Here is a 13,071-nt window from a genome sequence, read left to right as displayed (position 1 = left end):
CTGGAAGTGGAGCTTGCAAACCATCATCTTTTCATCATTTCTCAGCTTTAGGGACCTCTCCCTTCACCCTAGCACCCATCCTGGGTTCAACGCAGGCCCCTCTTCTCCCACCCCTCCCCCTCCACATCTCTCACCTCCCCCAGGTTATCGATTATGTTAAGTGGCCTAAAATCCTTTCTGAAGAAGTGAGAACTGAATTGACAATCAAGTGATAATGAAGAGGCTAAAGGACAGAGGTTTGAGGACCATTTTCAAGGTATCTGCAAGACTGAAAACCCAATCAAAACAACTAACCCAGCTTTAAAGGATAAATGAAAGAATATACTGATGTTATCTGAGTGACTGAACATATGCAAGTGCTCATTTCATTACCTGTTCACTATTCTTCAGAGAAAGGATGAAGCTGTGGTTGAGGGTTTCCAGGTGAGCAAGTGATTTCTCCAGATGATTCAAAGCATCAGCATAGGTCACTCTAGAATCACTAGCTTCTTGAATGTCTTCTTCTGAATTTCTTTTCCTTGGCTTCTCAATAAAATGTTTGACTGTCTTAATAGCCTTTCTAGTCATCTCTTTACGTGCTTCCACAGATAGCTTTAAAAAACAAGGTATTAAACAACAGTGAAACAAACCAGCCCTACGTTATTGTACAGTTACGCGTCACTTAACAATGAGGATACGTTCTGAGAAAAGTGTCATTAGGCAATTCTGTCAGTGTGTGAACAGCACAGAGTGCACTTACACAAGCCTAGATGGCACAGCCTACTACACATCTAGGCTCTATGGTACTAATCTCATGGGACCACTGTCACAGACACGTACATACATCACTGACCAAAACGTCCTCGTGCAGCGCTTGACTGTGTATGGCGTATTTAACAAGGCATTAGTGAGGTAGAGGGAACAAAAGTGGAATTTTAATATATACAACTTTAACCAATGAATAAGACTTTTCTTATACTAGTTCTTCTTATGTGAAGAAAACAAAAACAGGTAGGTACCACTTGCACTACTAAATTAGCAAATATAGATTTTTTTAAAATGCTAATACCCAAAAGCAGGTGGTGTTGTGATGAGTATTCAAATAGATTACTGGTTCCAGTGCAAAAAGGAAGAGTCATTTCTACAACCATAACTCCCAGTTCTGATAATTTATTATAAGGAAATAATTCGAAAGAAGAAAAAAGCACAGGCATGAAGATTTTAACTGGAATAAGACTATAAAAATACAACTTCAAAAGCAACCTGTCTAATAATAAGAGAAATAGTACCTAGCTTATGATAAATTACTAGATAGAATATTATGTAGTCATTAACATTAGAATTATAAAAACAATATGGCAATTTGGAAAATATTTATCATAAAATGTTAAATTTTAGCAATCAGAAATTATGAAACTGTCCATACCATGCTTATACTAAAATCTGAACTATATTGTGCATATGGCTGAAGACGAAAGAATATATATATATATATATATATATATATATATATATACACACACATACAGAATATTAGTGACTATTAGGTTAAAGTGTTGGGATTATGACAATTCTGTTCTTCTCAACTGTCCAGAGTTTCTATAACAACACTGTTTTTACTCATTTACTCACCAAGTATTTCTTGAATGCTGATATGTGAAAGGCACTGTGCTAGGTATGCAAGGGTTATATTTTTCTAATAATATTAAAAATATTACACTCACTTGCCCTCAAGAATACAAAATTAAGTCTTAACCCATTTTGATGGAGGCACCACACACCTCTGAGCCATGCTGGGGTCTTTTTAGGCCCTGCCAATCTGCACCTCTTTGGATCCTGGATTTTAGCCTCCTGTCAACTACTCAAGTACATTTTACTATAGCCTTACAAGGACTTTGTGTTGATTTTTTAAAAACAAATAAAAACATATAGCGAGTCCTAGAACAAATTCTTATTTTTCCTATTATTTCTTAAAATCAGTCACTGTATGTCTCTGGTTATTCTTAAAAGTCGGCAGAGGCTTCAATAAATACATGGCACCATTTGCGACAACATGGATGGACCTTGAGGGTATTATGCTAAGTGAAATAAGTCAGACGGAGAAAGTCAAATACCATATGATCTCACTCATAAGTAGATGATAAAAACAATGGCAAACAAACATATAGCAACAGAGATTGGATTAGTGATAACCAGAGGGAAAGCTGGGAGGGAAGAGGAGGAAAGGGGTGGTTAGGCACATGTGTGTGGTGATGGACTGTAATTAGTCTTTGGGTGCTGAACACGATGTAATCTGCACAGAAATCAAAATATATTACGACATACACCTGAAAGTTATATAATGTTATAAACCAATGTTGCCACAATAAAAATAAATAAAAAATAAATAAAAATTTAAAAAAATACATGGCACAGTGACCACACTAGGAGGCAAACCTCCCTCACCCTCCATTTCCCATCAGCCCCCTCCAAGTCACTCTACATAGAATTAACGTTTTATAATGTAGATAGCTGACATTTTCGTAATCCCATATAGATATTGGTAAAAGGTACCTTCAGGAAAATACTATTTCCATTGAATTATAACTAAGTGTTTGCTTTGCAGCTTCAAAACAGGTTCCGTGGCCCCCACTTCTTACCAAAGTGCTACCTCCAAGCACCTATGGCACAAAACAAAATCAGAAGCCCCCACTGACTGGCAAGTATTAGTTATGTTATTGTCTCTTCCCCCAGACAAACTCTGAACTCCTTCTTATGACTGAGAAACACAAGACACCAGAACTTGTGTTTAGTTCAACAGACCTCCCTAATTCTCCCATTACGCGGATGTGAAGATTGTGCCCCAGGGAGGCTGTGACACATTTGGGTTCATCGCGTGAGTGAGAAGAGTAAAAGCCAGAATTCAGACCCCGTGGTTACCAAGCTAGTGCTCCCTTTTCAACGTACATCGCACAGCTTCCATTTGGTCATTTCTGCCTCCTCACAGACGCTGACAGACTGCATGATAGAGTGCCTGCTGACCGAATGCTGCATGAAAGGAAGAAGGAATAAGAATATAGAGAGCAAATCTTTCCTTTCTAGTCACTTATATTTTTTCCCCAAGAAATACGAGTTTGGGGAATTCTTTGATATACCAGCAGACCAATGATTTACACTCTTCTAGCATATTGTGGAGTGTGGAAGAGTTTCAACAACAGACTGGCAAGAGAGTAGGGACTGGGCAGGCAATTCACACATGCAGGAGGCAGATTCCTGCCAGAAACAACGGGTCTCTATGCCCTTGGACAGGTCCAGATGCCATCTTTGTTGTCCAAGGTTTAACTTGCCATTGTCAACCACCCCTGGAATATATGATAAGTAGGAAGAACACTAAACTTAGAACACCTGTGTTTAATCTTTTACTACCTGAGTGACTTTAGGCAACTTGACAACATGCTTTAAGGCTACTTCTTCACCTGCAAATTGTGAAAAATGTCATCTACTGTACAATGTCATTTTAAGAAATTAAATGAAATATGTAAAACAGTCAGCAAAATGCCTTACCCATAGTAAGTGCTCAATAAATGGAAGCTGAATTTTAATTGGACCAACAGATACAATATACAGGCCATTTCCCACCTATTAAGTTTTTTAGCCTCCTAATATATTTGTCACGTAATTCCCTTCCAGAAAAATCTTTTTATAAGCTTCCCAGATTTCTTGGCATGGTACTCAAGGACTTCCACAAGCTGGCCCCAAGCTAACCCTCTAGCCTCATGGCATTCTTGTAACCATACTCTAAGCTCCAGACACAGAGACTTTTCATCTTCCGTGGTGTCACTATGAATTTTGTTGTCTCAGTGAAATGCCTTTTTCTCTCTTCTTTGCAAGGCAAATTCCTAATCACGTGTCAATACTGAGACGTGCAGAAGTCATCCTGGATTCATGTTTCTTCAGCCTCTACAGCCGCTCCATCGGCAAGTCCTCTGCTCCAACATCCAGGTGCACACCCGTCTCCTTACATAGATGCACACTGTCTGCTCAGCATTACTGAGTCTACGCTTTCTTAGAACTTGCTGTTGGCAATGAGAGGTGAGTACATTTTTTCAGAGTTTAAATTGCTTGATCTCATCACCAGTATCATCAGAAGTGGTTCCCGCCCCCCCCATTTTTAATGCTCTATCAAAGTATCTACATAACCTGACACTATTAAGAATATAGAGTATAAACAAACGCAACCCTAAGTTAACTTCCCTGAGAGAGCCAGGATCTCTAAGAAGCAGAATGACATGATAAAAGACTTATGGGCTTTTATTTGACTAGGTATTACTTAACTGGGCATTTAAACTTTTCACCACTTTGTTTTGTGAAAAAAAGGTTTATTGTGAAAGACTCCAGGGTGAGATTAAGAAATATAAATTTAACACTGAATTTACATCTAATAGATTTATTTTCTTTAAACTCTTCTATGATGGAAGGATCAAAAAGTAATAAAGACTGACAAAAAATATACCAGAGTGAAAAATAATTTCTTCACTATCTGTAGTAGTCACAAGGTATTTTTATTCTTAATCTTCTTTTTTGAAGCCCACAACATTAACATGTCATTCATACACATCATTACTATAATAACCAAAGAATTTATTAAACTATTCTCTAACAGCAATTAGCAATTGCTATTTTAAAAAATGTAGATTTTGTAAAATAAAGATAGGTGACTAAATTGTTCTATCACTCAATAAACAGCTAATGAGCATCTACTTTCCAGGTCCTATGGAGAAATGAGATATAAACATGAACCAGGCTCAAAGAAATCATATCTAGTATAGGAGATAAGACAGTGGGAAGGGGAAAAAAATTAGGAGTCATTCATGGCATCTGCCAATCTCACTGGGTCTACCTTCAAAATACATCCAGGCTCTATCCACGTCCAACCACCTTCACTGCCACCACTCAGTCTCAAGCCACCCTTACCTCTCATGTATTGCAATGGTTCTAACTGGCTCCCCAACACAGCAGAGATAGTGGCGCTCACCAAATACAAGCATTCCATGGACTCCACTGCATTTGCCAATCCCCTTGCAGCTAGGATGAGCCATGTTCTGGCCAATGCAATCTGAGCAGAAGTGACGTGTCATTTCTGAGCCAAGGCAATAAGCAATCTACAGGTATCATTATCCAGTCTCCCTTTTTTCCCCAGCCATGGCAGTTCAGGAGGGTATAGGTCCCAAATGACCCAACAGAAAATGGTAGCGCTTCCATCAGCCTGGATCCTAAGTGACATTGTGGTATAGATCCCTTTGCAGTCTCTTATTGGATTAGGAGCATGAAGGAATATTATTAACCTTTGTTGCATTAAGCCACTGTGATTCTGGGGTTAATTTGTTACTCCAGCATTACCTAGTAGCAGAGTGATATTCTTAAAACATGAATCTGATTATGTCAGGCCTCTGTTCAAATCTGTTTATGGGCTTCCCAATTCACTAAGAATAAAACCTAGGCTTCAATGCCCAATTTGGCCCTATATAATTTGCTCTTCACCTCACTCTACCTGTCTGACCCCATACCCTCCCTTTCTCCACACTCTCATTCTCTCCAAACACACTGACCTCCTTGCAGTCCCTCAGAGCCTTTCCACTGTTGGTCCCTCTGCTTGAAATGTTCTCCCAGGTATCCTCATGGTTCTTGTTCCTGTGCTTCCCTGAGGACTCGGCACAAACATTGCCATCAGAAAGGCCCTCCCTAACCACTCTATAAAGCCAGCACTCCCTGCATCCTTAACTGGTCTCTTTCTCCTTACCCTGCATCATTTTTTCTTCATAACTAATATGTTGTGTTTCTATTTGCTTACTGTCTGTCCCCAATTTGCTTATTCCCAGAGCCCAGGATGGTGGCTCATAAGTAACAAATGCCATACCTATTGAATGAATAGATGAAGAAATGGATGAATGACAACATTTCACAGAGGCAGAAGAGCAAAAGCAGAGTTGCAGAAGTGGGAAAGCTTATGATATACATGTAATCACTAGTGAGCATTGTAATTTGGATACAGCAGGTGTGTGAAGGGCCAGACAGAAAATATGTTAGGTTTTGCAGGTCACATATTGCCTCTGTTGCATATCTTTCTGTTTGGTTGGTTGGTTGGTTAGTTTTTATTATCCTTTAAAAAGATGTGAAAACCAGTCTTAGGTAAGGGCTGTACGAAAACAGGCTGTAGGCTGAATCTGACGTGTAGGCCACGGTTTACCGATCTCCTGATCTGTCATATTAAAAAGCTATAGCGAGAAAGATGAACTGAGAATAAATTGTAAGTGCTCTTGAGGGCAGTGCCAGGGTAGCTACGGAATCTGAACTACAGGAATTCAGAAGGCACTGAAGGCAGCTTGTTCACTGAAGACAATTACATGGAAATGTCTTATTGGCTCCCCATTTAAAAACACACTATAACAGACTTTTATATCAAATAAAAATATGAAACTACAGGTATCTGAGAAAAAAATGTCATCCTTTCTCAAGCCTCCTTTTGCCAGTCTTTCCAGAATCAATTCAGAGCCCACTCCTCTGGAAGCGTCCCTGACATCACGTTCTCCTCGTGTTACAAACCACTCCCGCCTAAGACACTCTGTGCCTACCTGTATCAGAGAATGTATCACACCACCTTAAAACCTTTTGGTTACTTGTGCGTCTCCCTCAGTAAACAATGAGATCCTTCAGGGTAGAACCTGGGCTTTTCAAATCTCTGTAACCCCAGCAGCCAATATAATGTTAAGAACATTGCAGACAAACAGAAAATAGTTGCTAAATTACTAAACAACTCTGATCAATATACAGGAGAAAAAAGAACCTTTAAAAGTGCAATGAAATGACTTGTTCTCAACATGTTCCTAGAAATGTACCCGAAGTCTCTAATTTACTGGTGACTCTGCAGGATCCTGTTCCTGTAAGAGGGCCCTAGGAGGCTAAAATTGCAAAAGGACATTTTAAAGGACTTAAAACAAAAAAATTGGAAGCAGATGTATGCCATCAGGACAATGCCAGTCCGTGGTGATCAGAAGTCACCCAGGAAGAGGCACAAGGACACTAAACGAGCGATGACTTTCAGTTTATTCATTCAATATACATCCAGTGAAAGTATGCTGTACATTTGCCTTGGGCTGGGTGCTGGCGACACAGACAAAATTAGATCAGGTCCCTGCCCCTGGGTACGTTAAAGCCTACCTGGAAATACAGAGAGATAAAAGACATGACAAAGAAGCATGATCATTATAAAACTGCAATAGGGTAGATGTGAGATGCTACGGAGGGCCTTAGAAGGGGTACTTTGACCCAACTGGGCTGGGAGGTCAGGGGTTTCTCAAAGGAGGCTATTTCTAAAGAGAGTCCTCAAGAGTGAGAAGGCATTAAGGCAGGAAAGGAAGAATTCCCAGAGGTCACCAGGCCAAATGAGCAAGTGGGGAACCTGGGAGTGAATGGGCTTGGCTGGAATGTAGAGCCAAGCAGAGGCTAGTCAGAGAACGAGGAAGAAGAAGGGCCTGTGGGCCAAGCTGGTGGGACCCGTCTTTATCACCTTTGGGCCTGGAAGGCATGAAAGGAAGGATCTTAAGCACGAGTGACACAATCACTACTATCATTTGCAGGTAGTAGCTTGATTCAAAATGCACCAAGACGACTTTCATCATGTGCAAGTACTTTAAAGCCGATAACTCTTACTAAGCAGACACTTTTTTTTCTTTTTAAAATGAACATAGAGTGACTTTGAAGATAAGGCTGATATTTAGAAAATGGCAGGTGGCTTGAGAAAAATCCCGTTGCTACCTACAGAGTCAGGTGGAAAAATCAGGGTTTACACAGTTTACATTGCTAATAGCAACTGTATGAAATAATGGGAAAATCAAGAGCAGAATTATCTTATTTGCATATTTTTTTTTTTAAAGATTTTATTTTTTCCTTTTTCTCCCCAAAGCCCCCGGTACGTAGTTGTATATTCTTCGTTGTGGGTTCTTCTAGTTGTGGTATGTGGGACGCTGCCTCAGCGTGGTTTGATGAACAGTACCATGTCCGCGCCCAGGATTCGAACCAACGAAACACTGGGCCGCCTGCAGCAGAGTGCGCGAACTTAACCACTCGGCCACGGGGCCAGCCCCTTATTTGCATATTTTTTTAAACATCACAGTTAATTTGAGAGATTGAAAAAAATTTCCCTGACTAATAAAGGACAGACAGATATTCACTCTTTTTAGGCTCCCATGTTCCCATTTAAAATCTCACACTACTTTTCTTCCATCTCTCCCTCCTCCTTTTCAAGCACAAGCTTCAATATTTACCATATGCTAGGCCCGGTCTTGGCAGAGGGGATATAAAGGTAAATTAAGACACAATCCCTATCTTTGAAGAACACACACCCTCATGGGAAAGCCAAACACAAAAATAAATGTTTATAAAATGTGACAGAAGTATAAACTAATTATGTGGGTGCACCAAGAAAAAAATATCTGTCTTAGAAAGGCAAGAAAGTTTTTTGGTTTTGGTGAGGAAGATTGGCCCTGAGCTAACATCTGTTGCCAATCTTCCTCTTTTTCTTGAGGAAGATTGGCCCTGAGCTAACATCCATGCCAATCTTCCTCTGTTTTGTATGTGAGACGCCGCCACAGCATGGCTTGATGAGCGGTGTGTAGGTCCACCCCTGGGATCTGAACCTGCAAACCTTGGGCAGCTGAAGCAGAGCATGCGAACTTAACCACTACGCCACTGGGTCGGCCCCAAGAAAGTTTTTACTAAGGAGGTGACACCTGAGCCAGGACTTGAAGGATAAGCAAGAGTTCAGGGGGAAGAAGGTGGTGGAGTGGATTTCAGGCAGAGAGAGCAGCATAAGGACTTAAAAAAAGGCTTGTATAAGAAACAATGTTCTATGGCTGTGACTCTCAACCTTTTATTGTGCTCCCAAACACCTGAGGGACATAATAGACTCTCACCAAAAACAGCGGCTCATGACCTCAGGAAGCCTCAGGGGAGTGGAGGAGTGGATGCAGAGCAGTGGCTAACAGAATATTTGGGAAACCAGGAAGAATTTGTTTTTAAAAGAACCAAAATACCCCGGGAGTTTGATCCTTCATAGCTCCTCCTCAAACCCACTGCCAAGAAAACTCAGACACTCTTCCTTTTCCGGTCTCACTCCCAGGCCAAATCTGGAAGGTCACTGTTCTGGGGGTAAGGAAAAGTCCTTGGGGGCGTAAACGGAAGGTCTGTGAGTGTTCAGGCAAGGGACCGTCCTGCAGGAGATGAGATGCAAAGGGGCGCTGGGGAAACTTACATAGTCTTCTTTAGGTCAATGGTCTTCAGACTGGGGTATATGTGCCACCTTTCGAAGCACACACGGCCCTTTCGAAGGCTACCGGGTGCAGATAGTTTTAAAGAAGTCAGTTTCTCAATTTTCACCCTCGCTAAATGCTCTTTCCAAAACTGATCTTCTTGAGAACGTGCCTGAGGTCAGGGTGTCAAGCCTGTTCTCTCTCTCAACTTCCCTTTCACGATGGGCCTTCCTCCACTTACACAAGACAGGCAGCCTCGCCTCCTTCCTCAGTCTGACTCTGACACCTTGTCTAAAAAGCTCCAGAACACCAAACAAAGGGAAAATTAAAAATGCCATGTGTGACAGGACTCCAAGAACTGGATAACAAATTTCTTTTTGCACATCACAAGGTTTCCCATTCTTTGTTTTCAACAAAATTTATGAAGGATCTAATTGAGTTAGTTGATAAATCATTAAAAATAATTTTTAATAATAGATCGCTATATGATTTTTGGTTGATAACTTGGAGGGTATTCAAAGAATTGAGTGGCACTGCCATGACAAAATTCCTTCCTGACGCACTTACGTGAACCAGGTGTTTCATATTCGTATCTACACAAATGTAAAATGGAAAGAATTGACGTTGACTGCAATCTCAATCTAGCAACAAGTAACAGTCATCCAAGGGTACATAAACTAATTAAAAACAATGTTTAAAGCCCTACCCACCTCATTAAGATGTATATTTTAAACACAATCTTATTTTTATAATTAATACTTATTTATCAAAAATTTTAACACATCTATGTTGTTCTGATCAAATGTGTATTGCAATAATTGAAACAATAACTCAATACAGAATTTTTCAAAAAATCTTAGAGACCTATGGTCACAAGAAAAACTTTAATGTTAATTTCTACTTATATAATAATTTTGATGCAGAGAAACCACTTTTAAGCATAAAACCACTGTATTTGATAAAATTACATGAAAGTAAACTGCAGAAACTCTCGGCACAAAATGGCTCTGTCCAGACTCCTTCACTAAGAGACCAAATTAGCTTGACTTCTAGCAGTTTAAGGCCGTGTCTCTGTGATGACCACAGTCCCTCTTAAAACGCCTGCCTGGAAAGCTCGATGCTGCCAGTAGAACTTACTGTTTGTTCCACCAAAACCTGGTGATGGGCCAATAGCCCCCTGCACCCCATCTTAGAGCAGTAATTTTAGAAGGCTTGTGATTATAAATCCTTTTCCAGCCTCTCTGAGATCTAAGTATTCTCCCACCCAAAACTATCTCCTCAAGGACCAGGGAGCTCTCTCTCTGAAAAGCAAACATTCAAGGAGAAAGCTCTTGCTCCCAATCCCCCTGGGAGGGTAAGGGCTTAACCGCAGTGGGCACCTGTCTCCAACATGCACAACAATCTTCCGTTAGAAAAACAGAGAAGTTTGCTTCTCTTCCAGATAAGAGTCCATTGGACCAGATGGCCTCGTCATGGGGACCCCCACTGCACTCCAGGGCCTCTGCATTAGCACACCCCGGCATTTAGGCAGTCACAAAGTTGAACTCAGTTTCTGAGGCCTCTCTTCCCTCCTGCAGTAGTTAATACTAAATAAAATCTGTCCTTACCACCTTAACTGGAGTCTGGCTTTATTTCTCTTTGACAAAAGAAACAGTAGAAACAGTCTGAGAAAAAGGAAAGATGTAACTTTTCTAACTGTTCAAGGTGTGCTTGTTTTTGTACTTTTTTTTAAAGGGACAGAGGCAGACATCAAACTGCTATGCTAATACAGATTACCCTGGATACAAATACAGCTATGTAAGAGTTTTACTTTCAATGTCAATATTTAAAATATTGGAAACTACATCATCCTTTGTAACTATCTAAAATTATGAAAAAAATTTTAGATATCAAGTGCTATGGTCTGAATGCATGTGTCTCTCTAAAATTCGTATGTTGAAATTTTAACCCCAAAAGTTGATGGTATCGGTAGGTAGGGCCTTTGAGAGGAAGAGGATTAGTGCCTTATAAAAGAGGTTCCAGAGAGGTCTCTAGCCCCTTCCACCACTTGAGGACACACAGCAAGAACGTGCCGACTGCGAACCAGGAAGAGGGCCCTCACCAGGTCTCCACCACCACGCTGGCGCCTTTCTCTTGGACTTCCAGCCTCCAGAATTGTGAGCAACAAATTTCTGTTGTTTATAAGCCACCCAGTGTGTGGCATTTTGTTATAGCAGCCCAAATGGACTAAGTGTACATCAAGTGTGTGAGAAGATAACCAAGTTATTTTAAATTCTCTCAGGTACACGCATAGAAAAGTTGAAAGTCCACTGCTCTGGAGCACTGTTTTCCTGAAGTGTGATTTTTAGACCACCTGCATTGAAATCAACTGGGTGCTACTACAAACATGCAAATTCCTGAGTCTTTGTTAGACTGACTGATTTAATCTGTGGGGTTGGGGAAGGCACTAGCATTGGTGGAAGGAAACCTGTGCTTTGCACAAGCTTCTCTTGGTTGACTCTAATGGCAATGGAAGAGTATGACCCAATACTGCAATCTCTGGGGACTTCAAGCTTCTGAGGGACCCAATCAATTGGCTGGTGGTGAATGTGGCATATGGCTAGAGGTGGCAACTGAGGCTGGAGGCTGAGGGACAGTAAGGAGGTCACTGCATAGCCTAGACAGGTTGGGGCGGTGGGGTGAGAGAAGATGGCAGTTTCGGATTTAAACAATCTATGTAAAAGAACTAGGATACCAACATTCTGTCTTGAGTTGGCTGCCAGAGTACGCATTTCCCCTGATGTATGTAGCCAGGGCCTGTCAGTTGACCCAGCAGCTTCTAAACTTCTTTGTCCAAGACCCATATTAAGAAATATTGTATATCAAAACTCCATATCACATATATGTATATACATATATGCATATATTCAAAGCAAACAAAAGTTTCATGAAACAACACAACCCCCACTCTGGGGAGATACATTCTGATATTTTCTATTTTAACCTACAGTCTAGTGTTCTTGTTTGTTTTTAAAGCTGACCACAACTCTTTAATTACAGGACTCACTAATGGGTTATAGCTCAGTTTGTAAAACACCTGCAAATCTGCTCCCATCATGACAAGATGACTTGCAGGGGCCAGCAGACACTGGGGCTACAAATGAGGTATCAAATTATCTAAGTTAGATTTAACTGACTTCATTAAGAAAAAAAAATCACATTATGTTTTACTGATAGCATAACAGGTCATCTCTCTCTGAGCTGCCAGTGAATGCTGCCGATATGCTTTATTTCTATGTCTACTTTCCTTATCAGATTATGAGGTCCATCAAAGCAGGACTCATGTCTTATTCACTTTTTATTCCTAGTGCTTACTACAGCATTTTAAGCACTGTTTTAAAATTGTAAATACAAAACATTATGAAACAGTATCTTAAATATTATCAGCAGAAAATGAAAATTGAGAGGTTTTAAAAAATTTGCTTTAAGATAATTAATTAGGGGGCCAACCCCATGGCCAAATGGTTAAAGTTCCACGTGCTTGGCTTTGGCGGCCTGGTTTGCAGGTTTGGATGCCAGGTGCAGACCTACTCTGCTCATCAGCCATGCTGTGGAGGCATCCCACATAGAGGAGAGGAAGACTGGCATAGAAGTTAGCTCAGGGCTCATCTTCCTCAAGCAAAAAAAGGAGGAAGATTGGCAACGGATGTTAGCTCAGGGCAAATCTTCCTCACACACACAAAAAAAGTTAATTAGATAGTCAAACACAAAAATAGGAATGCATGTTTTATCACATTCAATTATACACTTAACAAAAAAAATCAAC

At 40.5% G+C, this 13,071-nt stretch overlaps 1 protein-coding gene across 3 annotated transcripts in view; it reads right to left on the bottom strand.

Annotated features, from left to right (window-relative positions):
* Positions 1-13,071, bottom strand: part of NBAS (NBAS subunit of NRZ tethering complex) — a 335,592-nt gene that overhangs the window by 54,069 nt on the left and 268,452 nt on the right. For 2 of the 3 annotated variants that reach the window (XM_070512577.1, XM_070512578.1), the window contains exons 45-46: positions 2,926-3,006; positions 373-591 (exon numbers count right to left, since the gene is read on the bottom strand). In XM_070512577.1, coding sequence (XP_070368678.1) covers positions 373-591; positions 2,926-3,006 — 300 coding nt within the window. The remainder of the gene's footprint in view (positions 1-372; positions 592-2,925; positions 3,007-13,071) is intronic. The other variant, XM_014848079.3, reaches the window with a different exon arrangement.

The sequence above is a fragment of the Equus asinus genome, chromosome 6, assembly GCF_041296235.1.
Source record: "Equus asinus isolate D_3611 breed Donkey chromosome 6, EquAss-T2T_v2, whole genome shotgun sequence".
Lineage (NCBI taxonomy): Eukaryota > Metazoa > Chordata > Mammalia > Perissodactyla > Equidae > Equus > Equus asinus.
This window is presented reverse-complemented; position numbering and strand designations above follow the sequence as displayed.